Source organism: Mercurialis annua, linkage group LG1-X, assembly GCF_937616625.2.
Source record: "Mercurialis annua linkage group LG1-X, ddMerAnnu1.2, whole genome shotgun sequence".
Taxonomy (NCBI): Eukaryota; Viridiplantae; Streptophyta; class Magnoliopsida; order Malpighiales; family Euphorbiaceae; genus Mercurialis; species Mercurialis annua.
The window spans coordinates 4,023,803-4,050,689 of record NC_065570.1 but is presented as its reverse complement, the minus strand read 5'-3'; the positions used below and the strand labels follow the sequence as shown (position 1 = coordinate 4,050,689).

At 32.4% G+C, this 26,887-nt stretch overlaps 1 protein-coding gene across 1 annotated transcript; it reads left to right on the top strand.

Annotated features, from left to right (window-relative positions):
• Window positions 1–5,385: 5,385 nt before the first annotated feature.
• LOC126664591 (glutaredoxin-C9) lies at window positions 5,386–6,014 on the top strand. The gene has a single exon (XM_050357064.2). The coding sequence runs from the start codon at window positions 5,464–5,466 to the stop codon at window positions 5,908–5,910; it is 447 nt and encodes a 148-aa protein (XP_050213021.1). The 5' UTR covers window positions 5,386–5,463; the 3' UTR covers window positions 5,911–6,014.
• Window positions 6,015–26,887: the final 20,873 nt, after the last annotated feature.

The following is a 26,887-nucleotide window of genomic DNA, read 5'->3' as shown; positions in this document are numbered from 1 at the left end:
AGTGACATGGCAACTTTCCTTTAATCCAACTTAACCAAACCAAAAGACGAACCAAAATTAAATCCAACTTTTAGATTAAATAAATAAATAATTAATTATATTACTAAAAATCATATATATAAAATTTATTAAGTCTAGGTTATACTTGATTTGACCGGTGGGAGGATTGAATTAGTGACTTTTAAGAAATGGAGGCCTCGATGAAATGAAAACTCGTCAATTAGAAATGTAAATTCATTGTCTGGAGATGTAAATTAGGGTTAGATTCAAGAAATGATCTAATCAAAACTCAAAAATTTATTAAGTCTAGGTTATATTTGATTTGATTAAATTAATTATAATTTTAAATTAGTTTTAATTAATATTAGTTACAATTAATTAGAAAATATAAATTTTCTAAATATGTATGTATGCTTTTTAGTAATATAACTAATTATTTATTTAATTTAAAAGTTGGATTTAATTTTTTGTTTGAACCATTATGTGGTTCATCATTTGGCTTGATTAAATTGGGTTAGAGGGAAGTTGTCATGTCATCTAATTTGGTGAGCTGGAGTTGACAGAGATGACAAGTTGACAAAAAATTCGGTTTGATTCACAAAAGGCTAAAAAAGAAACATAATATGTGAAAATTGGCTAAATCTGGTGAGTTGGAAAGGTTTGACTATAACTGACACAAAACGCAAAGGTTTGGTATTTTTACGTAAATAAGCCTAATTTTTTTTAGCCTCGTTTTGTTTTTGACTTCCTTGGTCATCCACAATTGTGGATGAGCTAATTCATTAATCGTTTATCCAAAAAAAAAATTATAAATTCAAATTTGGCAAATTTGTTATAAATCTATTCATTTTTTTTTTTTCAAAATTGATTTAACTAATACCTATAATAATGATTGAATGCGTGAAGTTTTTTTAAGGTTTAAATGCACAAAAAATCATCAACTTTCGCGTATTTTTTATATTTAACATAATTGTTTTATTTTGGCAAACAAATACATGAACTTTCAAAATTTTGCAATTAAAGATACCGGCACCGTTTTGGATGTAAACGGCACCGTTTTGGATGTAAAATGACACTATTTTTTACAGGAAACACACACGTGGTTTTAATTGCAAAAAAAAAATGAAAAAATCATGTTAAATATGTCAAAGTTAAAAGATTTTTTTAAATACCAAAAATACGCAAAAGTTTGAGATATTCGGTTCATTTAAGCCTTTTTTAAACTTAAAAATAAATTGTCAATTGGTATGACACATGATTTCGGATAAGTCAATTTTAAAAAATTGGCTATATTTTTCACAAATGGTATAAATTGGAATAGATTTTTAACTTTTAAAAGATTTGAATAGATTTTCGGAAGAGGCAAAACGATTTGCCCTTTTTAATACCATTAAACCCTTTTTTTCTTTCAAAAAAAACCTCTTTTTTCGATTGACTGGTTTTTTTTATGTTTATTGTGTTTTCTTTAATGAAAATCTATAGAGGATATATACAATTAATTTTTGGGTTTTATTATATACCGCCCTATTTACTAGGTACTGCCCCTCAAAATTACCTCCTTACCCTTTTAATTAAAATATAATAATTTTTTTTCAATCTCATTCTAATCCCGAAATTGTAATGGTTAATTACACTTTTAATTTTTTGAAAAACGAATATTAAAACTCCAAAAAATCTTCTGAAGTAATATTTTTTTAATGATTTTTTTAGGTGGAACGCATCTAGATTGTTAGTGAGGCGTTTCCTGGGAACGTCCCACCTTATGGTGGGATGCATCCGGAGGTCGTCCCACCCACCATAAGGTGGGACGCAATACCAAGACGTTCCATATGAAAAAAGTGAAAAAAAATATAAAAATTACACGAAAAATTTACCGTGCTATCTTGTTTTTTTTCTCGGTTAGATTTTGATATTTTAATCCTAAATTTATGTTTTTTTTTTGTATTTGAATGTGAGTTGAGACAATTGGAATGTGAATTTTTTAAGAAAATAGAAAAAGGTAGGAAAATAGTATTTAGATAAAAAAAAGTGACGATACCTAATAATTTAAAGGCGGAAATGATATTCCACTTAATTTTCTTTTAAGATTAGAACAGGTTATCATCTAATTTACTCTTGATCTTGATGTATAGATTATGCGACTTTTATTTCGATTTTTCATAAAAATTCATTTAGGAAACAGTAGAGTTTTTATTTCCTTTTTAATTATTTTGATCTTGCGAAAAAATGTCCTTTTCGTCATTTAAGGATGTGTAAATTGGCTGGAGATTGGTACAAAGTCAATTTTCTTGAAAAAAGAAAACATAAATGTGAGAAAAATTAAGTTCCTTTTTTCTCATAATAAAATATAAATTCAATGAAAAATTGACAAAATTAAATAAATTTAAAAAGATATTTACAATAAAACTATATAATTAAAATATATTTATGAACTTTAATTTTTTTGGATAATTGTTTTAATCAAAAAACTTCTGCCATTGTTTAAAATTTGGCCCTTCGACTAATTTGAATGTGCTAAAGGTTAAATCTTTGGTTTCTAAATATTTTATATTTTCAGCTATCCGCGAATAGAAATTTAAAAATTTAAAATATAATTTTTATAACTAAAAATTCATGTTGAAAATTAAACAGACAAATTTATATTAAGGCATACTATAATATTTAAAAAAAATCTAAAAGCTACAAATAATATTTTTCTCTATTAAAGTGTTTTATTTTTTTAATTGATTTTTAATTTCGTTGATTTTTCTGGTGCTCAAAATGTTTCATATTTTCAAATTTACCATCTGCAAAACTTCCACATTCCAATATTCTAGCCATCATAAAAAAAACATTCTCAAGGCACTTTCATAAACTACTTTGAGTTGTAAGTTGCCGCTATCAATTTTTCTGTATTCTACTAACCTAAACTATATTTTAGTTTGACAAAAAAAAAAAAACTATATTTTAGGCTTCTAGAATTTTGGACTTATGAACTTTTAGAGTTTTGGGTTTCTTTAAACTTTGATATAAAATATTAATTATTATTTACATTAAATGAATTATTAAAATAAAATTAATTATAGTTTACATCAAATAAATGTATATATATGCTTCCTCCGTCTCAATAGAGTTATCCACTTTACTTTTATCACACAATTTAAAAAAAGCAATTATTGTTTATGGATTTATAAAATTTTCCTTACTTTTCTTGTCATATCCCTATTTAATATAGGGTACACTTGCAATTTACTTTCAATTTACTCATTAGTGAATTTTAAATAGGGATAATAAAGAAAAATTAAATGTAAAAATTAGTTACTTTTTGAAAGTGGACAAGAATTTTAGGACTAAAAAAGTTTTCAAATTGGACAACTCTATTAGAACGGAGGGAGTATAAAATAAATTTTACAATCAAATAGAACCAACCATTCTCTCAAGCAAACAATGCTAGAGAGAGAAACATTTCTCCTCTAGTTTTTCCGTTTCTTCAACAGCAGGTTGCTTGGGTTGGGGAAACGGTAATTTCTTTTCTTATACCGGAATTTTACCGTTTCTTTATCCATTTTTTATAAATTTTTTATTTATTTTTTGTATTTTGAATAAATTTTCTCTATTAGATCTAGAGATGAGTGTTTGGATGTAAATTTGTGGTCTTCTTTTTCTGTTGGTGTTGATATTTTCTGAATTTGATATAGATCCTTTTATTATCAGCGATGTTCCGATTCTTTATTAATTTTTTTTATTTGCAGTGTTTCTTTATCTATTCAAATATTCTTGTGATGGATTTGTCTATTGTCGACTCTTGTTTCAATATTTTTGACGATATTTCAAGCTTGTTTGCTATGAGTTTTTTGAAGAATCAAAACTCCATCATAGTTATATAATTTACTCCTCTTTAAGGTTTGTAAGGTGATATGCAATTAAGAAAATTATGTTGTAGCATAGGCTTATTGTTCTAAGTCAAGTTATCTGAATTTTTTGAAACTTACATATGTAACTGCTATTGTTATGAGCTAATACGACGGTTTCCATGTTGATTTAAAAAAAATAAATCAAATAAAAGGTAAATTATAATAAGAAATTTATTATTTAAAAAAGTAGTTTTTATTTACTAACGTAATAATTCAAAAAAAATCAAACAATTTCGTGATTCTAACCAAATTAACTACTTAACTTTATCATTAATATTTTAATTGAATTATTTCATTTCAATTGCAGTCGTGTCGTTTCAATGGATAAATTATAAATACTTTATTTACATGATAAATATGTTTTTATTTGATGACGAGCACTCACTCCTTTGAGCTGAAATCCAGGATCACTATCAAATTTCGGGCTATACCGTCCGCAAGCCCACCGATCTGGCAAATATGACTATATAATGGTTAGCGGGCCAATCTCGCCACTTTATTTTGGATAATTGATTCTGACCATCACTGAACTTTTCAATTTTTTCATTTAAGTCATTAAACTATTTTTTGCTTTCATTTTAGTATTTCCGGCCACAAATACTTAGGTTACAGCTGGAAATTGACATGTGGCAACCGGACTTTGCTAGTTTTACTTTGAAAATTATCATATATACATAATTTCACTTTAAAAATGAGTTTTTAAGTCAAATTATGCATATATGGCAAGTTTTCAGGTAAAAAAATAATTTCGGCTGCCACCTAAACATTTTTGGCCGGAAATTATCAAAATGAAAAACATTGAAAGTTCAGTAATAAAAAAAATAGTTTAGCGACTGAAATAAAAAAATTCGAAAGTTCAGTGATCTTCGGAATCAATTACCCTTTTATTTTTTTAAAAAGTCGTAATCGAAATTTGAACTCGCGACTTTAGTGTACGGATGGCTGAGCCTTAAACCACTAGATCAAATTCGTGTGTGCCATGACATCTATATTAAATGATTGTATTTTTTGTATTTGTCTTTCTATGACTTGATTATCATTCAACAAATCGAATTATGCTTAATTTATTTAATTATAAGAATAAGAAATAATTAAAATAAAAAAAATTAGATCATGTTCAAATTCGGAAAAATAATTAAAATTATAGAAATTAAGTTTTTTTGTTAAATCATTAAGCCTTATTTTTTATTGAAAGAAAGGTCTACTTTTATTAGCCTGCATAACTTTTTAGCCAGTTTCACAGAAACTGTGCACAATTTTCGTAAATATAAGAAAAATAAAATCAGCAATTTTACATTTTTAATTAATTTAAAATGTACGTAAAAATCATCTTATTATGACTTCACAAAACTTGGAAAGGGTCATGGGTCCATTTAGGGTGAGATGTAGCAACAAGTTAGGAATCAGTCCACTAAGCGGTGACGTTAAACCACGTCACCCACAGTCCCCGTGACGTGAAACATGCGTAACAGCAGTTGACGTTAGAGTCTCCCCTTTTCTCTTCTATTAAAATGCCATTTCTCTCAACATTAATCTCCCCCCTCCTCTCCTAACTTTACAATAAAATTCAATGCAAGAAGCAATTCCATTTAGAGCATACCTCCCGGCCACCGCAACAAGCGGCAGCAACCGGCAGTTTCCGCCACGAGACGGCGGAAATGTACTAGTACTCGGCACCAATATTGGAGAAAACTATGTGCATAAATTAGTGCTAGAAAATTCTGTTATTGTATTTGGTAAACGTGGATGTTGCATGTGCCATGTTGTGAAGCGGCTGTTATTAGGGTTAGGTGTTAACCCCGCCGTGTTTGAGGTGGACGAGAAGGAAGAAGCCGCCGTGATCGACGAGCTATCGAACGTTAACGGTGGTAGAAAGAGAGAAGACGGTGGAAAGGTGCAGTTTCCGGTGGTTTTTGTAGGTGGAAAATTGTTTGGTGGATTAGAACGAGTTATGGCGACTCATATTTCCGGTGAGTTGGTGCCTATCTTGAAAGATGTTGGAGCTTTGTGGCTATAATCACTAGATTATTTTAGAATTTTCTGATTTTAATTTATGTTATATATTGTGTTCTTTCTCTAATTAAAATCTTGAGAGAGGAAATATACAAGAATTTTTTTCTCTTTTTGGATTGAAGACTGATAGCATGGACACCGTTTTAAAAATATTTGGAAAATTTGATGTTTCGAATACGAAATTTTATTATTACATAAAAATCTTAAAACTAACGTTGTGTTTCGTGTTTTTGCGTGTCCGTAATATCTACATTAAAAATTTAGATTAAGCTTGTGTAGCTAGCTAGCTAGCTAGTAGTTGCATATCATCATCTAATTTACGTTTGATATTGATGTAGATTAATAGAGTTTTTTTTTTCTTTTAGAATTATTTTGCTCTCATGCAAAAATGTCCTTTTCATTATTTATGGATGTGTAAATTGGCTGGAGATTGGTACAAGGTCAATTTTCTTGAAAAAAAAAACTTAGATATGAGAAAAATTATATAAATCCCTTGATTCAAATGAAAAATGCATGTTTTAATTAAGACCACAAAACATAGACCGCCGTCCACAAATATTGACGATAAAGCATGATTTAAATTCGCGTATCATCTTAAAACTAAGTGTGAATTATTATGCATAATTCCTAATATTATGTTAAGTTTTGGTAAATTATAACAAATATTCCTAGTCATTTCTAGACTTTTAGATATAAAATAGCTGAAATTTCCTTACGGGCAAATTTTAATTATAAAAAATAATTAAAATATTATAAGAAAATTTAAATAATTGTAATTTTGATCTAAACTTAAGAAAAATAGTAATTAATTTAAAACAATTATTATTAAATTTTGTTTATTTATTTCTTTGCACTATCATTCAATTTAATTCAAGTTGGTGTATCTTTATATTTTTTTTAATCTCTCCGTTATAGCTAATTTACCTAAATTTAAGCAAACAAATATCTGCAAAATTGAATCAAATAAAATAGTGGTCAGCCAAACTACAGTAATAATGCTAAACAAAAAGCTGATTTAATGGAGCAAATAAGAAATTTTTAGTGATAATTAACTAACACTTAGGTCATCATGGTGATGTAAGTGTGGGACATGGCATGTTATAAAGAATCCAAATTTGGGTTATATAATAAAAAAAAAAGGTGGAATAAGAAAAGATATAGGGATGATTGTTATCGTGGCATTGTGGTAGCGTTGTTGTCGGCCAAAATCAGCATAAAACTCTAATAGTCATTGCATATGTCACATAGTGGAGTTGAAAATTAAAATCACTATTCACTCCACTATATTAACAGGTCAACTCATTTTACTTCAATCTCTTCATTATATATGCACCAGTTTTTTTTTTTGTTTTTTTTATTAACGATAAAAATCGACTCTTTTAAATTTCAATTGTTAGTTTGTTAGTTACGGAGACGTGATTCGAATCCACAACATCTTGATGCATTTAGAGATACCTTAGCCATTCAAATTAGACCCACATTAGCCACCAATTTTATAGGCTTTTAGTTATTTCGTTTGTTGAAAATTACTATTTATATAAAAGTGTGAGTTGTTTTTTTCATAGGAAAAACGTTTGTTTTTAGCTTCTAATGTTTATTCGAAGGTCTGTATTTATCTTTACATTTGATTTTAGCTAAAATACACTCCTAATGTTTTAAAATTAGTCTATCTATATTCTTATTTTTGACGGGATTTAAATAAATTAAATTTTCCATCATCTCTTTTCTATGTGGATGATGACATGACTGGTACATCTAAACACAAGTTCATTTATACCTTTAATGTTTACTTCAAGCCCCGAATATACTCTTAAATTAAACATTTTTAAAAAAATTACATTTCATAACTTCGACGATTTTATCATATATATAAACTCGAGTTTTTCATCTTTGAGGATATACTTTGCTGGAGTTCATTCTCAAAGAAGTTGAACTCAGCTCTTCAACATCCGGTTCATCTTTGGAGAGGATGAACCGAAATTTGGGTTGATCCTCAGATCTGGGTTCATCCTCATAGAAAATGAACTTCGGCAAGACCATCCTCTTTGAAAATGAAGTCGAGGAGCATCAACTCCTCGTTTGCCGCCCCACAGTGGCTCGTTTGGTGGGTACAGATTTTAAATTTTTTCAAAAAAGTCTCAATTATTTTTCTGATGAACTTGCCGAAGTTACGAAGTGTAATTTTTTTTAAAAAAAAAAGTTCTTCAATTTTTATCGAAAAAATAATTTAAATTAGTATTTCTAAGGACCTTGTGATAAACATTAGGAGCATAAACAAACCTCTGCTTAGGTGTACCAGCCATGTCATCATCCATGCAAAAAAAAATGACGAAAATCTTTGAATTATTTGACCATGTTAAAAAAGGGCATAAGTAGGGCAATTTTAAAAATTTAAGAGTGTATTTCAGCCAAAATCAGACTTAGGGTAAATCCGGATTTTCGGGTAAATATCACAACATAAATAAACCTTTTCTCCTTTTACATATCTCTCACATATGTAATTATATACTTCCTCCGTCCCAATAGAGTTGTCCACTTTGAGAAATTTTTTTGTTCCAAAATTTTTATCCACTTTCAAAAAATAACTAATTTTTACACTTAATTTTTCTATATTATCCCTATTTAAAATCCACCAATAAAAATAAATTACAAGTTGACCCTATATTAAATAGGGGTATAACAAGAAAAGTAAGAATTTTTTTACAAAAACCACAAATAATAATTGATTTGTTTAAACTGTGTGATAAAGGAAAAGTTGACAACTCTATTGGGACTGAGGGAGTATATTTTTTTTGATAATCGAAAAGAAAAGAATGTTCCACGATCTATTATTTTATTGCCTTACGCTTATACTATTTTTTTAAAATTCAAATAATATATTTTTTATTACTTTCGAGTATTTTATTTTTTTATTCAGTTTTGATAATAGTCAATTAAATTAAAAAAATTAATTTTAATTTAATCCTTAAATTTATATATTTACCATATATATGACGCTTTTGCTGACTTTAAATAATTTGTTAATATTTATTAATTTCATTTAAAAAGACTTATTCACTTAAAAATATCAAACATTTGGGACTTATGTCAGCTATAGACAATTTTTTTTAAGTCACCAAATTTAACAATTTTGGACATATTCCGTTTTTTCTGTAGTTAAAGACTAACCAAACCGGATTTATTGTCGGCTTAGATCCTCGTCAGCCTTTAGTTGCCAAAATGTTGTCGAATTGAGGATGGTATAACATAATTTGTTGAGTTGAAAAGGTTTAACTATAAATGACACAAGTCGTAAACATTTAGTATTTATAGGTGAATAGGCTATTCTTAAATTAAATAACTAGTTAATCAATTATGTTATTTATAAAATTCATGTATGTTTAAAAATAATTAATAGTGTTATTTAACACTAATTTAAATTATTATTATTCTACTAAATCTACTTAATCTAATAATTTTTATGACAAATTTAATGAGTATATAATTAATTTAAATTTTATTAAAAAAATCGAAAACTGTCATATTCATTTTATATTTTCAAATTTTTAGCCGTCGGTCCTCTGACACCGCCGCCGCCTCAAACCCAGCTGTTCGTCCTAACGAACAGCCTGGTTTTCTCTTCCTCAAATAAAGATGTCAGGTTTGCAAAACTAAAACTATTAATTAAATTTGCGAAACTTTGTAAAGAATTTGATTGTATCGTTCTAAAAGGTTAATGCTCTCCACCAGCTTTACCTTTTAGGTGCAAATCAGATTTTTTTGCTCTTTTGATATTTTGATAATTTAATATATATATATATTTTTAATAAATTAAGAAAGAAAAACGCTTATAAAAAGAAGTGAACCCACAACCTAACAGTATATTATCGGAAATTTATATTATTGTTCACCGATTTCATTTCAATTTAATTGATATCTTTTTGGAGTGTCCCATTGTAATTAATAATTTAATTTGATTACTTTATTTTTATTTTTTCCTACTCCCTTTAATTAATATTTTTAGTGATGCGTTAAATATATTTTGGCGAAACAATCCACTATTTTTTTTATTTTTATTTTTTGAAAGAATCCACTATTTATTTTGAAAATACGAAATAATACACTTCAATTTCACATTTATTGCATATTCATAAATATGTGTAACCGATCATCCATATTAGCATATTTTTCCTTAAGTGACAAATATTGGAATTTCGTAAAGCCAGTATAACTACGATGACATGCCTTATCCATTTGCAGCAAAAATGTCACTCTCATATCTGATGCCAGAAAATGAAACCTTAACAAATAAATTAGAATTTCAATAAACACGTGTGACGCCATGGTTAACTTCATAATCCAGCACATATCCATAATTTGGGAAAAGAAATAAGTACATAATTTTTTATAATTATATTCATAAAATAAATATAATTGTACGATTGGAAAAATATATAATTAAAATGTTATAGCTGGAAAATTTGATCGGATCCAAATTGTATTGCTATAGTATAATTTTAAATTAAAAAAATAATTCAATCGCTCTTTTTCTTAAAAGATTCTAATACGCATACAAAAATTTTAATACTAAATTTAAATATAAAACTTATAATCGACGACTTTTCTCATACCTATCAGTATCACGATAGAATTTATAATAGAAACATCTTTTTAAAGAATTTTTCATTCGATCAGCGCGGATGTTCAATTCTATCTGTCGGTAGTTCCACTATTAATACTTTATATTTGTTATTTCTAGATTATTTTTTTCAAGAAATTAATATTTTAGATATTTATTTACTTTATTTATATATTGTAAGATATCATGGCATAATAGGTGTATGGAATAATTTTCATAATTTAGAGTTCAATTATAGACCAAAGAAGTGGCTTATGTAGTAGGCTTAAATTAGCCTTTGATATCTATTTTGTTACATTATCTAATTTGATTTCGTTGGACAGACCTAATCCTCCTAGGTTTTAATTAATTAAAGAAACTTGGATTCAGAAAACAAACTTAATTTCTCTTTTAAATATCCCTAAGTCAAATTACACTATCATTGGAATAGTAAATTAGCTCAATGGTGATGATACTGATGATGCAAAAACATTTTAGTATTATAGTTTTTGAAGGTCCTTTTAGTATTGACCATTCAATTTTTGTCTTGATATTTCTTGGAATATTTTGCCAACCCCATTAATCTAGATTTAGTGTCCATCAAAAACAAAACTCCAAAATTAGGTTTATAGACTTTTTAGCCTCGTGTTAGTGTTCAATTCTACTTATGCAAATCTGATATGAGCTGTAAAATATTATAGAAAATGCAGAGATATTTTAAATTAAATTTAAACTTAGGAAAAAGATTATGACCATAGCAATAGGCTTGCAAATCATGGCCATGGATGACCATGAGTTATATATGAAGGTGACTCATTGTTGCAACCATTAAACAAGATAATCAACAAACCAATTAAAAGTTTGTATCTATAAAGCATAAAATTCTAAATGATTTATTGTGACAGTTTAAATTATGAAATCAACCCCAAGGCGTAGATGAGTTGGTAAGGCGCTCTTCTAACTTAAGTGAGGTCGCGGGTTCGAACCGTACTCATGTATGCAGCCGTTTAAAACTTGGGGCCAGAGCTTTGCCTCCCGCAAGGGACCTACCCGGCTCGAGTGGGGATTAGTCTGAATGTGGAAGGCTTAAAGGTGCCGTTTCATAGTTGGAACCCGTTCGGAACACCTCATGATCAGATCAAAAAAAAAAATTATGAAATCTATTTGAAAAAAATATTACCACAAACAACACCATATAAAATGTGAAAACCGTAATAGAGTTAGAAATCTATTCTTTTAGATCACAGAGGATTGAAGTGAAGCTGCATATTAAAAGGTTATCATATATCACATAACGGGGTAATCGTGATGAACCACTGGAAACACAATTTCTGGTATGACTTTGTGCAAACCGTGCAGATAAAAAAATACCACCATAAACATTATAATCATGGTACGTGACGAAAAGTGGTGGATTTAGGAGTTATATATGGGGGCTCCTTACAAATTTACCTCAAAAACAAGAATAATAGGATAATTGATGGAGTCTGCCTTCTGAACCGGTGAGTGAACCTGCAAAACAGGGTAGAAGCTAACCGGACGGTGGTTGTCCGATTAACTCTCCGATGCTAAAGTCAGTCTAGAGCTTTGAGCAGCGTTTTGAGTATATGAATGTAATTGTGATTCTAGGCATACCTCGTGCTCCTTTTATAGTAGTCGAATATACCTAGTAGAGTTGTATTAGGCAGGTGAATCCTACTTTATAGGGATTCGGCCATATCGTAGAGATTCTCCTGATTTGTCGGGATCTACCTTAATCTGATAAGTCCTATTTAGGAACGTTTTCCTAAATAGTCTTATCTTCCTAAAGTAGAGCTTATCCTTCCATATGTAGTGTTTGTGTCCGAATAGGACAACACTTCCATAATTAGTCGATTATCCGAATCCCGGACCTGACGCGTATTCGGCGGATCATGGGGGATTCGGTCTTTATTAGCATATCACCGAATCTTAAGCGATTCGGCATTTCCTTCACATCTTCGGATCTTCAGGGGGAGTCCGGTATCACCTGAGAGTGGATCTCCTGTAACTCGGCTCCATTATACTTACAGTAGGATTCGGTATCCATCATTAGCCCCCCCGCAAGTGAGCTGAAGTAGTTTGGCATTTATGCCTTAGTGGATTTTAGCTCTTTTGGAGCTGAGTTCTTTTATACGGGCGAGTTGTTTTGTATTCCGGGCGAGTCGTTTCATATGTTTGTGGGCGACGTTTCATCTTTAGTAAGATTCTGCGTTGCCACGTGTTGTCCATCAGTAGAGGGTTATGACTGGATGAATGACAAGTGTCTTCGTGCGCTATTAGTTGGTCCTTATTTGTAATTATGGGATCTCGTCTTTTCAGTTTCTTTGGTTCAGGCTATATAATTGCTCATTTTCTTTCATTTTCTTTCTTCTTCAACCTTTGCTTTCTCTGCAACTGCTAACCTTTGATTTCTTCAAGCTTTCTGTGGGTTTCCTTCTTCTGCTGTCAAGATTCCTCGTTTTCAAGTTGCTCCTTACCTTTCTTTTGATCCTGCGTATTTGCTTGCGAGGTATTTTACCTTTTCTCTAATTTAATTTCTTGGTAGTTTTTCAGTTTTGATTTTATTCCTTCTGTTCTTCTTGTTCTTCGTCTTGTTCTTCGTCTTTTCCTTTCTTTTGATCTTTTAGAGTTTTAATTTCATCATCATTCCGTGTTTCCCCCCCATTTTAAAAATTTTAAAATGTCAGAAGTAACTGAGGGGGCGAAGGGTGCTCGTGACGAGCTAGAATATACCCGGAGCTCCTTGTCAAGAGAGCAGATACTTGGTTATGCCGAGGAATTTAACTTTCCTGAGTCGTATGTTATTCTGAGACCGGCAAAATCGTATCGGGCGAATTATAGCACCGATTCGCCTTCCAAGATAGTAATTTTTCATGAACAGCTTTTAGCGGGTCTTAGGTTTCCCTTAGAGTCTTTAATCGTAGAGGTCTGTCATAATTTAGGTGTTCCTTTGGGTCAACTGCATCCGAACGCGATTCGCCTTCTTTGTTCTTTTATGGAATCGTGTAGGGTTCGGATGCAGGAGCCTTCGCTTGCTCTTTTTAATTATTTTTATGTTTTCTCCCGCCGAAAGGGTGAGGAATTTATTTTTGCTGGTGGTCGACCGAATCGATCTCTTTTTAGTCTTCCTTCTTCTTTGAAGGGTTGGACCCCTAAATTTTTCTTGGTTCAGCACTCTTCTTTCTCCTCTTTTTCGCGGAGTTTTACTTCTAGTAAGGTTTCGCTTACTAATGTACCTGGTCTGGATGATGGGGAGAAGGACTTCGCCCTGTCTTTGCTGTCGGATTGTCGTTTTGATAAGCCCAAGTACAGCGTTCTTTTAGAACAATATTTGAGTCGTCGTGAAATACTTTTGGTGGGTCTTCCTTTAGAAGGTATTTTTCTAATCTTTTGTTGTTATGTTTTTGTTTTGTAGGATGTCGACTTCTCTTGAACATTTGCTTGACAATTTTCATGTCGATATGACTGTAGATATGGGCGAGGTCACCAGTGGCGTTCCTAATCCTTCTACGATCGCCGTACCAGATCCAACGCCTGATTCGGTGGATCTTGGTCCTGCTTCCGGCGATCAAGTTCCTGCTGCGACTCCTGAGTCGCCTTTGCTTCCTTCGAAGGAATCAGCTCCTTCTCTGATGGGGTTGCCTACCGGCGGTCAGAAACGTCCTGCTGAGGACCAGGCTGGAGCTTCTGCCAAGCGTCCCAAGAAGAAAAAATCTTCTGGGGTGTCTATCGAGGAGGCACCTCGGTTTGCGGCTTGGGCGGACGCACAAGATCCGCCTCGACTTTCAAATGTCGCCATTCTTCATGCTTGCATGGAGAATATTATGATAAAAGAGGACGTTGAGTCCATTGATCGCGAACATGGCGATAATTTGGCTGAGTTCGCCTGTCTCGGCGGTTTTTCGGTATGCTTTTTTTTTTCTTTTGTTTTATATTATGATTTGCTTCTCCTTTTTTCTTATTTGTTGCTTTCTTTCTCAGGTGGTCCAGTCCATCGCTGTTTTGGAGCGCCGCCGAAGGGATGCGGTGGATCAACTGAAGAAGCTTCAGAAGGATTCCGAATCCTGGCTCTCCGAGAGACAGAAGATGGAGGAGGAGGCTGGCGAGGCGACTGGTCTGATCCAGCAGCTGAGGTCTTCCGTATCTGCCAAGACTCGGGAGATTTCCGCTTTAGAGGCTCGGGTTCGAACTTTGTCCGAGGAAGTCGAGTCTCTACAGTCTTCTTCAGGTGCTCTCACTAAGGAGAGGGATGATCTGAAGAAAGAAGAGGGGCGTCTCCGCCGGCGATTGGGTGACTCTGGGAGCTTTTATTCCCAAGTCATGACTCAGTACCGGTTGGCGATCGGGGCAAAGCTGCGGGAGCAGAATCCTGGCGTCGATCTTTCTGGAGTCAATCAGTTGGATCCTGCTTCTTTGGCGAAGGAGGTGAAGGCGAAGCTTGATAAGCAGAAGCAAGATGCTCTGAATAAGGCTTAGTTTTTATTTTCTCTTTTTTTTATATTTTTTGCTTCTGTTAATATAATGATCTTTTGACCATTGCTCTTCTTTAGTTGTAGAGTTAATCTAAACTCGTTTGTTATTTTGAGAAGTTAATCTAAACTTCTGCTGGTGTAATTTATTTGTAGGTCCGAATGGATCCTTTTATTTATTTGACTCGGACGAGTCTAAATTATTTTTTAACTAAGATTCAAACGACTCTTGTTAAATTGTATTTATTAGGTCTTGAGCGAGCCTATAAAATTTTGCTTCTTATCGCCAAATCGCATTTTTATTTCAAAAATGGAAATAAGTACATGCCATGAATTAATTTATTGATAATACTTTCTCAGGTGTTCTACATTCCAATATCTGGGTACCATGGACCCAGTTATTGTCTTTAGTCTATATGCGCCTTTGCCAGTAGCTTCTTCTATGATGAAGGGGCCTTCCCAATTAGCCTGCATTTTCTTTACTCCTGCGTTTCCTCTGCCAACTTCCGCGTTTCGTAAGACAAGATCGCCTCTTTGAAATTCTCTAAAGTTCATTCTTTTGTTATGGTATCTTGCAGCTTGCTTCTTGTATGTAGCGGCTCGGGCTGCCGCTTCATCCCTTCTCTCCTCTAGTAGGTCTAGACATAGTCTTGTTCTAGCCTCATTAGTTTCTTCTTCTAGATAGTTTACTATGATACTGGGTATACCAATTTCTACTGGAATTACTGCTTCAGTGCCGTAGGCAAGCCTGAAAGGTGTTTCGCCAGTTCTTTTTCTAGGAGTTGTTCTGTATGCCCATAGAACGCTGTATAATTCTTCTGCCCAGTTCTCCTTATACTGAGAAAGTCTCTTTTTTATCCTTGTGCTATGGTTCGGTTGGTGACTTCTGTCATTCCGTTTGTCTGAGGGTGCGCCACCGAAGTAAATTTCAAATTGATCATTAGTCCTTTGCAAAATGCCTTGAACCGCTTGCAATTGAATTGTTTGCCGTTGTCTGCTATTACAGTGTGGGGTATGCCGAATCGGCATATTACTTCGTTCTTGAAGAATTCCTCTACTTTGGCTGCGGTGATGGTTGCGACAGGCGCTACCTCTACCCATTTTGTGAAGTGCTCTATTGCGACGATTAGGAATTTCACTTGATGTTTTCCCGTTTCGAACGGTCCAACTATGTCAATCCCCCAAGTGGCGAACGGCCATGGGCTTTCCATTGATCCTTGAGGCACTGCTGGTACACGACTGACGTTGTCGTGTCTTTGGCATTTATCACATTTCTTGACTAATGCTTTTGCGTCTTCTTTGATGGTCGGCCAGTAGTATCCCTGGAGTATTGTTTTTCTTGCTATGGTGACTGCTCCTTCGTGCGCGCCGCATATTCCTTCGTGGATTTCCTTTAAGATGGATTCTCCTGTCTGAGGCGAGACGCATCTAGACCATGGATGAGTTAATGAGGTTCGGTAAAGAACTCCGTTGTGAAAAGAGTAGTTGGCAGATTTTCTGATGGTGCGAATGGCTTCGACTTTGTCTGTTGGTAACTCGCCGCGGTCTAGATATTTGATCAATGGAGTCATCCAGGAGTCGGCTTCCTCGATTGCCATGACTTCTGTTTTTCTGGTGCTTGGTGATTCGAGAATTTCCTTTAACTGCATTTTAGCGAATATATCTCCGAGTTCTGACGCTGATTTGGCGATGGCGTCGGCTTCGGTGTTTTCCTCTCTCGGGATTTGAATGATTTCCCATTGTCCTCCTTGTGCTTCCAGCTGTTGGAGCTGTGTTTTGACTTGACTCAGGTATTCGATCATCCCTGTTTCTTTGGCTTGATATTCTCCCTTGACCTGATTTACCACCAGCTGGGAGTCGCTATAGATCTTTAGGATTTCCGTTCTTATTTCTAATGCGAGGCCGAGGCCTGCGATTAGGGCTTCATACTCAGCTACATTGTTGCTGGCGGCGAATTGGATGTTTACTCCATATTCGATTCTGATTTTTTCGGGTCCTCTGAGGATGGCTCCTGCTACAGCTCCTTTTTCATTTGACGCTCCATCTACGTGGAGTTCCCATACCAAGGCTGGTTTGGGTTGGCCAGTCTCGGTTGGAGTTATTTCTGCTACGAAGTCCGCCAAAGCTTGTGCTTTTAGAGTCGGACGAGGTTCGTATCTTATGTCGTGTTCGCTGAGTTGGATGGACCAGTGGACTAATCTTCCGGAAGTTTCTGGTCGTTGGATCGCCTTTCGCAATGGTTGATTTGTTCTTACCACAACGTTGTGACTTTGGAAGTAGTATCTTAGCTTTTTAGCTGTGTTCAATACGACAAGTGCCATTTTCTCGATCTCGGGGTATCGTGTCTCCGCGCCCTTCAGGACTCGACTAATGTAGTAGATTGGCTTCATCTCGTTATCTTCTTCCCTTACCAGCACTGTCCCGATGGTCTCGTGCGTGGTGCTGATGTATAGGTATAGTGTCTCCCCTTTCAGCGGTCTGCTTAGCAATGGAGGGGTGACGAGGAACTTCTTTATTTCTTCAAAAGCGTTCTCGCAGTCTTCATTCCATTCAAATTTTTGTGTTCCTTTGAGGGCTTTGAAGAAAGGCAAGCATCTTTTTGCTGAGCAAGACATGAATCTACCGAGTGCTGTGATTCGCCCGTTGAGTTTTTGAACTTCATTTATGCTTCTTGGTGCCTTCATGTCCATAATTGCTTTGATCTTTTCGGGGTTCGCCTCTATTCCTCTTTGAGATATCATAAATCCCAGGAATTTCCCGCCTTGTACGCCGAACGTGCATTTGTCAGGGTTCAGCTTCATTCCAAACTTATTCAGTATGTTGAATGTTTCTTCAAGATCTTTTGCATGGGTTTCTTCTTTCTCGCTCTTGATGATTAGGTCGTCTACATACACCTGGACTCGTTTTCCTATCTCGTCTTTGAACATGAAATTCATAAGTCTTTGGTATGTTGCTCCAGCATTTTTCAAGCCGAAAGGCATTGCCGTGTAGCAGTAAGTTCCTCCCTCCGTGATGAATGAAGTTTTTTCCTGATCTTGCTCCTTCATCTGAATTTGGTGGTAGCCTTGAGCTGCGTCGGCTGGGCTATACATCGCGTGTCCAGCAGTAGAGTCCACGAGTTGATCGATATCTGGGAGAGGGTAGCTATCTTTAGGACATGCTTTGTTTAGATCGGTGTAATCCACACACATTCTATTTTTTCCGTTGGCTTTCTTTACGATAACTACGTTAGCTACCCATTCGGGGTAGTTGACTTCTCGTATGAATCCTGCTTTCTCCAGTTTTTCTACTTCTTCAGCGATTATTTTCTGTTTTTCTTCCGAGAACTTCCTTTTCTTTTGCTTCACTGGGTTCGCCGCTTCTGCTACATTTAGATCATGAGTAATGACTTGGGGGTCTATTCCGACTATTTCTGATGCGTTAGCAGCGAAGGTTTTGACGTTGTTTTTCAGCATGGCCGTGATTTCGCTTTCGATCTTTGGGTTCATGTTTGCGCCGAGATTTACTCTTTTCTCCTTGTCGAGTTGGAGTTTCTTTGTTTCGCCTTCGGGTGCTGTTTCTTTTTCTTCGATGTCGTGATTAAGGATTTCTTCTATTGCCATTGCTTCGCCTGATTCTTTTATTGCTTGCTCGTAGCACTTTTTCGCCTCGGCTCGGTTTCCTTGTATCGTGATAATTCCTTGTTTCGTCGGTATCTTCATGGTTAGTGCCTTTATGCTTGTCACGGCAGCTGAGTCGTGGAGGAATGGTCTCCCCAGTATTGCGTTGTATGGCAGGTCGATTTCTACGACGCTAAACCGTGTAGGTAATTCCTCGCTTTTCCTTGTCCTTCCTAGTTTGACGTCGAGAGTAATTGTTCCGTTGGGCTTAATTGGCAAGCCTCCAAATCCTACCACAGGCGTGGCATTTCTTTTTAGTTCCGCTAGGTCTCCTCCTAGGCTTTCGTAGGCCTTTTTTGTTATTAGGTTTATTGCGCTTCCTTCATCGATCAGGATTCTCTCAACGTTCCAGTGTTCGATGATCATGGCCACTACCAGAGCTTCGTTGTGCTCTTCAGCTATTCTCCCGAAGTCCTCCCCGTCAAAAGTTACTGGAGGAGGAGTTGAGAGTTCTGTTGCTTTTCGTTTTCTCTGTGACGTTTGATCCTTCAGGTTTACTCTTTCAGAAGTCATCTTCTTCAATGAGATTTGTTTTTGAGTTCAGAAAAGCTCCTTCTTTTGAAGTTTAGTTAAGCTTTTCCCACAGACGACGCCAATTGATGGAGTCTGCCTTCTGAACCGGTGAGTGAACCTGCAAAACAGGGTAGAAGCTAACCGGACGGTGGTTGTCCGATTAACTCTCCGATGCTAAAGTCAGTCTAGAGCTTTGAGCAGCGTTTTGAGTATATGAATGTAATTGTGATTCTAGGCATACCTCGTGCTCCTTTTATAGTAGTCGAATATACCTAGTAGAGTTGTATTAGGCAGGTGAATCCTACTTTATAGGGATTCGGCCATATCGTAGAGATTCTCCTGATTTGTCGGGATCTACCTTAATCTGATAAGTCCTATTTAGGAACGTCTTCCTAAATAGTCTTATCTTCCTAAAGTAGAGCTTATCCTTCCATATGTAGTGTTTGTGTCCGAATAGGACAACACTTCCATAATTAGTCGATTATCTGAATCCCGGACCTGACGCGTATTCGGCGGATCATGGGGGATTCGGTCTTTATTAGCATATCACCGAATCTTAAGCGATTCGGCATTTCCTTCACATCTTCGGATCTTCAGGGGGAGTCCGGTATCACCTGAGAGTGGATCTCCTGTAACTCGGCTCCATTATACTTACAGTAGGATTCGGTATCCATCAATAATATACTTCACTACGGAAAAGTTATGAAAAATACATCATAATTTTTTAAATATTGTAGTTTTACTCTACGTGGCAAAAGGTTAATGATTTTACTCTAACATATAGAATGCATGACCTGACACTTTCTTTCTTTTCTATATTTCTATCTCTTTCCACTTTTTTTCCTTTTCTCTCTCTCTTCTTCCACTTTTCTTCTTTTTCTTTCTTCCTTTTTTTTCCCTGCATTTTTCACTTTCACTTTTTTTTAATTTTCTGTCATCTTCAATCTTGCAATTTTATTTTAAAAATTTCCAATTATTTACGTATCATTATTTTTTATCTCGCAATCTGATCTTTCAGATATAGATCTAAAAAAGCAGCAGTGATATTAGCATATCGGTACCACAATTTTTTTCATAATATTATCATAAAAGCAGCAGTGATATTATCATCTCGGTATCATAATGTTTCTGTAAAAAAATTATTTTTCCTACGTTATCATACTATTATCGTTAACTTTGTCATACTATTATCATCTGTTTTTATAAAAATTATCATATAACATTATCATAATATACTTTATCATAACAGTATCATAAAAATATTATCATAATATTATCATGACGTACTTTATCATAGCTGTATCGTAACCTTTTATCATTAACCTTATCATACTATTATCATAACATTATCACAACAAACGTTATCATAAGAATATCATAAAATATTATCATAACATTATCATAACGTACTTTATCATAACTATATCATACTATTATCATAAACCTTGTCATACTATTATCATAATCGTATAATATTATGATACTGATATGATAACGTTATGATACAGACATGCTAACGTTAATGATACCGATATGATAATCAAATACTTTTCTTGACAGAAAATCGTTTTTCTCTACAGTGTTATGATAATGATATGATAACATTATAGTGATAACGATACGATAATCAGACGCTGTTTTCTGCAAAAAAATCGTTTTTTCTGCAGAAAATCGTTTTTAATGCAGATTTTCAGATCTCAAACTGAAAAAATTCAAGAACAATTTTTTAGATCTGAGAGTTAAAATAAATCGTAATAATCACCACGAGTTAAGAAAAAAATCGCTAAAATATAGAAGAACGATGAATCGACGGCGGAGCGAAGATGAAGCGAAGGCGGATCGTTGAAGGAACGATGACGGCGTGATAAAGAAAGAAAAAAAATAAAGAAGAAGAAGAAAATAAAGAAGAAGAAAAATGGAGAAGAAGAAGAAGAAACACACACATACACACACACACACAGAGAGAGAGAGAGAGAGAGAGAGAAGTAAATCTGAGAAAAAAAAAAGATATATATGTTAGAGTAAAAACAAAATATTTAGAGTAAAAAATAATAAAAAATAAGTATTATTATAATAAAAAAAGACTATAGAGTAAAAAAATAAAAGTGTTAAAAATGTGAGGTATTTTCTCTATGTTTTCCTTGTTGATGTATAATTTACTATTATTTTAGAAAATAGAGTGTTTTACCTAATTTTCTCTATATATGGTGGGGTTCATATATATTAAAAATTTAACTTGTAAATATAATTATATGTTAATTAATTCATTAGATAGTATAAACTATAAACTATAAAAATCATTTTAATATAATTGTCTCGATGAATTTTTATATTCTAAAATATTAAATAATTATTATTCAATATACATGCTATTAAATAATTTTTTTAATTTAATTTTAAATTTCCAGCCGTTTTTTAAAATAATCCAGAAAAATCTCCTTTTTTTTATCGTAATGATGGTATATTGCATAAATAAGCAAAATTATACAATCAAAAACAATAGAACTGAAAAGAAACTAAAAAGAAATTAGTTTTATATTATTTTTTTACTGTTTTTTTTAAATAAGAGTATTCATGTGTCGAGTCCAACAATTGAAAACTGATAAATTATTTGATTAATTGCAAATGATTATTTATTTTTATAATATCTCCATAAATGACCAATTCTCTAAAAAAACACAAATGACTAATATTTATATAAATCTTCAATTAGTAATTTGATTTATATTTAATAATTTAAAATTACAATATTAACACTATCTATTTTTAATGTTGAATTTGCATTATCGGTTAGTGTCTTGACAATCTGATTTTTTTTATTAAAATGGGCTAATTTAATTAAGACTTAAAAGAGATATACTTTATTTTAGCAAAGAGTTTATTGTTTTTGGTAAGACATACAGTGACCAATGCATATATATCAGTGTATCACATATACTAGCATATAGATAATTTTCTTTCTTAATAGAGTCCATGGACCCCACCCTCATACTTATGCATCCGCCTCTAGTGACGAACCCCGTAAATCTTTCTATTAACTTTTATTTTTTCATATCATTTGTTTAATTGATAAATTATCAGTTACATATGTACTTAATGATTTTTCTTCAATTGCTTAATCAATTTGGTCATTAAAACGGATACTAGAGTTAATTTGAATTTTAGACTTAATTTTAAATTTGTAATCATGATTATGAACAAAAATATATTGTTTGAAGAATTGGGGCAATACATGTTTTTTGGAAATATTATTTGATTTAAGAAAAACTCATAGCTTTATGTTAAAGAAGGATTTGAAAGGAGTTACGATCATAAAGCTGTGGCCTAAGTTGGATTTTTGGGCTGGCCCAACCCTTCAAGCCCGCTGATGAACAAAATTAAGACAGAATGAGATATTTTGAAAAAATTACACTGTATAGCTCAAAAACTGAAAAAATTATGTTAATCACTCAGTTTTTTTTTTTCATTTCAACAATCCTTCAATTTTAAAATTATGTTTTCACGTGTAACTCTTTATTTTTCCCTTTCCTATTTTATCCTTAGACTTTATGTCCATTATTGTATGTGTATTACACACAATTATTTCCCCTGCCCCTCACTTCCTTCTTCTCCGCCTTATCTTTATTGTTCCCTACTTTTTTTTGGATGTACAGGTAGGTACAAGTGGTCGGACTTTTATGGTTGGTACCCGGAATGCTAAATTTGTGGTGGTTGGTAGCCGGACCGCCGGACCTTTATATGCTAAATTATTATGAGATTAATTTATGTGTGAGGAAAACGGGTGAAAATTATTGTTTTTTGATTTTGGATGAGGCGGACATATATAAATTGTCCCTCATTAATTTTTTTATGGTTTTTGGTTCGGCGGGATGTTTGAGCAGTATTATTGTAACTATGTGGGCAAGAAACAGAGTATGCAATCCACCAAACTAAACTAAAATTGATTTTTTTTTATTTTTTTAATTCAATTGATTAAGTATTTGAAGTGACAAATATAAAATGTCCTAATTATTATTTTGTATTTTTATATATACAATATTTTAAAATACTTTTTAGTTTTCTAACGTCTTTTTGTTATTTTTGGTTTATTTTTTACTTTTAAGTGTATATTTAGGTATGAAACATGAATTTGCGTAAAATGTATTCGACAATCTATAAAACCGAAAATTAATCTGATGTTAACTGGATGTGAACCAATATCAATTGACCTATCTTAATCCAATTTTTAATAAAAGCTGCCTTCCTGCTCTTTACAATCTCAAATGACATTTTATATAGAGAGAATTTTAAAATTTGGTGTAATCATAAATTAAATATCTCTTTTAATTGAAAGAAATTTGGCAGTTTATAAAACCGAAAATTAACTTGATGTGAATTAGATGTGAACCTATATCAACCGAACTACTCTAATTCAATTTTTAATAAAATTTGTCCTGGTGTTATTTACAATCTTAAATGACATTTAATATATAGAGAATTTTAAAATTTGGTGTAATCACAAATTAAATATCTCTTTAAGTGAAATATATTTGACAGTCTATAATATCAAAAATCAACGTGATGTGAACCGGATGTGAACCTATATCAACTGAACTATCTTAATTCAATTTTTAATAAAATTTATCTTTTTATTTTTTACAATCTTAAATGACATTTTATATAGAGATGATTTTGACATTTAGTGTAATCAGAAATTGAATATCTCTTTTAAGTGAAATATATTTGACAATCTATAAAACCGTAAATCAACCTGTTGTGAAACAGATGTGAACTTATATCAACTGAACTATCTTAATTCAATTTACATTGAATTTTATAAAGTGAATTTACACTAATAATCAAATTAATTTTATATATCTAAAATTAACTTACTCTAACCAAAGTAAATCGATTAGTAAATTATTATAATTTTAAAAATTGACTCAATATCAACTTAATGTAAACTTAATATTAATTCAACGTCGACTTAATGTCAACTCAATGTAAATATAATATAAAATAAATGTCAATCCATAATTTTTTTAATAAATTATTATTATTTTAAAAATTAACTTATTTTAATCAAATTAGTTAATATAAAATAAATTATTAATAAACTAATTATAAATATAACATTAATTTATTTTAATCAAATTGATTAAAATAAGAGAAAAACTTAAATTTTAATAAGGAAAACTAAATTATATATAATTAAAATAATAAACAACAAACAATAGTTATATTTTCAAGTATCTTAAAAATAATAAGACAAACAATGCAATTGGAATAGTCAGTTTGCCCCAAATTCATCAAATTTTTTTCTTCAAATGGGTATCAACCTCTTTCTTAAAAGCTTGCCCCCAAATTCACCTGTTTTTTATCTTTTCAATTTCGTACTATAAACCCCCTTTCAGTTTCAAAGCTTATCTTCTTTTTCATTTTTGTCAGAGCTTACTCCACATATATATCGCCGTGACATAAGAAAATGAAGCAACTTCTACATCGACGGCGTTGCAACCATCTGTTTACGGTTTCCATTAATTACTGCAATAATCAAAATGCTTCTCTTAAGATGTTGGACCACCGGTGATTTGGTAGCAAGACCTACGTCTGACCGTCGCTGGTGGTTGGTTGCGAGATTTATCGGACCGCCGTCGGTGGCCGATGGTTGAAGATTCTGACTTTAATGTTAGCAGATTTAGTGGAAGGTTATAATTGTCCTATTTTTTTCCTAGTTTATTTTAGGCATAAGGTACAAAAAAACTTTCAAGGTCCCCAAAAGTATAGATCAACCCTTTTTGATTTCTAGGGCACGATTAAGCCCTTGTGGTTTTTTAAATTGAACAAAAAAACCCTCTAAATTTTTTTATTGAACAAATAAACCTTTCCGTTAAATATGAGAGTTAACAGCGTCAAATGTCTTTAGGAAAAAAAATTAAAACTGTCCTTAATGTTTACAATATATTTCAATTTACTCCTTCAAAGGACTTATATTGATAAACAATATAAATTAGGGACCTGAATGACAGTTTTTTTTTTAATTTTTTTTTTAAAAGAACAACCTCCGGGCCAGAGGTTTGGCTACCTGAGTACAAATCAGGTCGTTCTCATGTGAGAATAACCGCCGGTCTGTTCTCAGGTCTGAGAACAGAACACCATGTCTGTTCTCACCTGAGAATAGAGGGGTTTGTTCTCACTTCTGAGAGCAGCTGACAGTCTACTCTCAGATTTGAGAACAAATCCTCGTCTGTTCTCACTTTTGAGAATAGACCGTCGTCTGTTTTCACTTCTGAGAGCAGACGACGGTCTGCTTTCAGTTCTAAGAACAGACGATGGTTGTTCTCAGTTCTGAGAACAGACCCGTCTGTTCTCAGGTGAGAATAGACATATGAGAACAGACCGGCATAGGTCTGTTCTCAAATCTGACGCCGGCGGTAGTTTTCAGAGTGACGATAATTTTGGGTCGGCGATGGTTTCGGGATCGATGATGGTTTCAAGATCGGCGACGGTGGTTTTTGAAAAAGGCGGGCGATTTTCGAAATAGGTTCTAATTAAATTAATTTGGGTTAATTATTTTTATTTGATTTAATTGGATTTTTATCAATTTTATAAGATTCAATTAATTGGGTTTGATTAATTTAATCCTATTTTGATTAGTTCAGTTGTGTTTTATTAAATGAGTTTTGATTGATTAAATTAGATTTTAATAAAAACTTTAATTATTTAAAGTTAATTAGAACAGACGACGACCTCCGGCCAGTTGAAATCGTTTTTATTTTTTTTAGTTTTTATAATTTTTAATTAAAAGGAAAAAAAATATCAATTCTATGTGTAGGCAGTCATTTTTTAAATATATTCTAATTGATTTTAATAAAAAAATTATTTAGAGTTAATTAAAAAGAAGAGGGTGAAATAATGTTAAAATAGGCATAAATATAAAATTGGTAAATATTTTAAACATTAAGGACCTTTTTGATAATGTGAAAATTTTTATAAATATAAAATTAGTAAATATTTTAAACATTAAGTATGTTTTTGAACTTTTTTCCTACCGCCACGTCATCAGTTAACTGCAATATGGACGGAAAGGTTTTTTTGTTCAATTTAAAAAAACCAAAAGGGCTTAAATGTGCCCGAAAAATCGAAAAGGGTTGATCTGTATTTTTAGGGAAGCCTCGAGGTTTTGTTTTGTACCTTTTGTCTTTATTTTATGTTATGAGAGAATTGTGAAAACAGAATCAATTTAATTGAAAGATTATTGCCAAAATAAAAAAATTAAGGTAAAAATATAAGATAAGACTATTTTTGGAGGATTTGTATAGATTATCCAAAAAATTTATAAGAATACTTTTTGTGTGAAAAGTACCAAGTGATCACTACATGAAAAGATACAACTTTTATTAAAACATTTAAAAAAATTAATAATTTTTTTATAAGATAGATGATTTGAAATTTTTTACTTATGTAGTTGATAAAGCTTATGTGTTTGTCTATATTGTTTTTTATTTGACAGAATGTGTCTATCTACGCTGTATTTCAAAGATAAAAATGAGAAATAAGAAAAATTATAATATTTAATTGTTTTTAATATGTGTGAAAATAAAAATGGCAAATAAAATGATACGAAATAAAAAATAATTATCAATTAATAATAAGTCGAGTTAATTTAAGTGTAAATGACAAAACTATTCAAAAAACGGAAGAAAGCTACAAAAATGCTAATTTTGCTGAAACTTTATATTT

What these genes read in the sequence shown, in the direction of transcription:
- LOC126664591 (XM_050357064.2), top strand. Translation starts at nt 5,464, where the DNA reads ATGCAAGAAGCAATTCCATTTAGAGCATACCTCCCGGCCACCGCAACA.